This window comes from Terrapene carolina, unplaced genomic scaffold (genome assembly GCF_002925995.2).
Source record: "Terrapene carolina triunguis isolate 2854851 unplaced genomic scaffold, T_m_triunguis-2.0 Scaffold30885, whole genome shotgun sequence".
NCBI classification, from domain to species: domain Eukaryota; kingdom Metazoa; phylum Chordata; order Testudines; family Emydidae; genus Terrapene; species Terrapene triunguis.
In genome coordinates, this window is record NW_020695236.1 from 1 (window position 1) to 2,522 (window position 2,522).

At 68.7% G+C, this 2,522-nt stretch overlaps 1 protein-coding gene across 1 annotated transcript in view; it reads left to right on the top strand.

Annotated features, from left to right (window-relative positions):
* Positions 1–116: 116 nt before the first annotated feature.
* LOC113409195 (choline kinase alpha-like) overlaps positions 117–2,522 on the top strand; it is a gene marked incomplete at its 3' end in the record, with an annotated part of 3,083 nt that continues 677 nt past the window's right edge. The window contains exons 1-4 of the mRNA XM_026662860.2: positions 117–406; positions 1,114–1,227; positions 1,576–1,709; positions 2,196–2,300. Coding sequence (XP_026518645.1) covers positions 1,117–1,227; positions 1,576–1,709; positions 2,196–2,300 — 350 coding nt within the window. The remainder of the gene's footprint in view (positions 407–1,113; positions 1,228–1,575; positions 1,710–2,195; positions 2,301–2,522) is intronic.

Here is a 2,522-nt window from a genome sequence, read left to right on the forward strand (position 1 = left end):
GCAGGGCGCTGTCCCGGACGCGGCCGTGTGCCCAGGTCTCTCCACGTGCAGGCGTAGGAGCCCGGGGCTCTGTGGGCACCCGCGATGGGGCCGTGCTCGGGGCGCTGGTGGGGGCAGGATCGGGGCAGGAGCTCGCTCGTGCGGGCTCAGGCTGAAATTGCCTGGGAGGGATCCGCAAACCTTCCGGGGGTGCGCCCCGTGCTCCTGGCCGGCCCCGTGCGCCCCCCCAGCGCCTGGGCCGCGTCCCAGCGCACCGGGCCCCGTGGCCTCTGACCTGGGCTCTGCTCCCCTTTGCAGTGGGGGGCTCAGCAACCTGCTGTACAAATGCAGCCTCCCGGACCACGTCCTGAGCGTGGGCGATGAGCCTCGGCAGGTGCTGCTGCGCGTCTACGGGGCCATTCTGCAGGTGAGGCTCCCCCAGCCCGGCAGCAGGGCACAGGGGTGGGGGCGGCCCCGGGACACACCAAACCGCTTCCTGCGCTGCATTCGACGGCCTGGCTGGGGTCAGCGTGTGGGGGAACTGGCCTGACCCGGCCTGGCCTCATCAGCCCAGCGACAGGCTCCATGCCAGCCACGCACGGGGCCAGCTGTGGGGGCTACGCAGGCCTCTGCAGGGACTGTAATCCACCCCCCCCCCGGTGAGGGTCTATCCCAGCCCCGCCCCCCCCCGCCCTGCCATTGCCCCATAGTCCCCGCCTGCAGCCCCTCTGCTATCCCAGCCCTGCCCCCCAGCTCTGCCATTGCCCCATAGTCCCCACCCGCAGCCCCTCTGCTATCCCAGCCCTGCAGCACCCTCCGGGCTAGAGAAACGGCTCTGTCCAGCTTGCCGCTGCTGGGTGCTGACTCCTGGGCCAGCGAAGGGTTCAAGGCTGAGGGGGTTAATGCCGTCCTCCCTTCTCTGGTGAGGGTTCCTTTGTGGGGTTCCCCAGGACTGTGCATTGGGGTGGGCTGTGGATTGTGGGTTTGCTGCCTCCCCACCCTGGCATCAAGCAGTGTCTTGGGGTCACTCCTTCCCTATTGTGCAGGGTTGGGGAGTCCCAGGGCCACGGCCCCTCCCCCGACTGCGCAGGTTTGGGGGTGGCTACCCCTCACCCATGCCTTCTGTCTCTGCAGGGCATGGACTCGCTGGTGCTGGAGAGCGTGATGTTTGCCATCCTGGCAGAGCGGGCGCTGGGGCCACGGCTCTACGGGGTCTTTCCCCAGGGGCGCCTCGAGCAATACATTCCGGTACGGGCCTTGCTGGGGGGGCTACCCTCTGCCCTTCCCCCATGCAGGCCCCCCACGGACTGGCCAGAGACCGCCCTGCCCGACTTCAAGGGCTGGTGAGGCCCAAGTGGCTCTTCCTCCATGACCCCAGATGGCTGCTGCACGTGGCAGGTGCCTGGCAGTGCCCCGGCTCGCTGCCCGTCCTGGCTGGCTTGGCTCACACCTGTGGGCTCCCGGGGCGCTGAGAGGGCTCTGTCCCTCCCCTGGCGCTGGAGGCTCCGTTCCAGGCCAAGCGAACCCCGGGCTCCCTGCTGCCCCCGTCCCATTCCCTGGAGGCCAGGCTGTCACATGCCTGCCGTGTCCCCCCAGAGCCGGCGTCTGCGCACGGAGGACCTGCAGGACCCCGACATCTCCAGGGAGATAGCGATGAAGATGTCCCGCTTCCACGGCATGGTGATGCCCTTCAACAAGGAGCCCAAGTGGCTGTTTGGGACCATGGAACGGTAACCCACTGCTCCGGAGTTCTCTGGCCTGTGGGTCATCCCGGCCTGCCCCTCTGAGCACCAGCTGCGTCCCCCCGGGGACCGCGTCCCCTGCAGGAGTGGGGGCCTGGAGTGTGGCTGGCAAGGAGTCACCCCCCATCACTCTGCAGTAACAGCCCTGAGGGGAGCACCCCCGCCCCCGATGCAGTGCTGCGGGGACTCTGCCATGGGGCCAGGAGGGAGAATAATGGGCCCTGTCTTGTGGCGAGTGGAGGGGCCCCTCCCCATCTCACTGCTGGGGTGGGGGACTGAGTGGGGGGTGTCTCCCCATCTCACTGCTCCTAGGGGAGGCAAGTGGAGGGGGGCTCATGGGGAGGGGAGTGAGTGTTGGGGGAATCCCCATCCCACTGCTCCCGGAGGAAGGGGGTGGGGGGGTCTCCCTTGCTCCCAGGGGACGAGGGCTGGGGGGGCCTTGCCCTGCGGAGGTGACAGGACCCTGCGCTCCAGGTACCTGAAGCAGATTGCCGAGCTCACCTTCCCCCAGGAAGCCCAGCGGAAGAAGTTCAACCAGCTCAAAGCCTATAACCTGCAGAAGGAAATGGGGAGCCTCAGGTGAGCCCAGGGCCCGAGGGGCTGTCATAGCCACATGGGGGTGGGGGAGGGCAAACTGCTGTTGGGGCTGGCCGGAAAGGTGCCCCCCTACCCCTTCAGGGGTGCCTCTCGCTGCTGGTTCCCACTAGCTCTGCACCGCAACAGGCCCATGGGCCTACCCCCCGTCTCCCATCCCGCTCCGGCTCCCCTCCCTGTGGCCGCGGCGGGCTCCGGCTCCCCTCC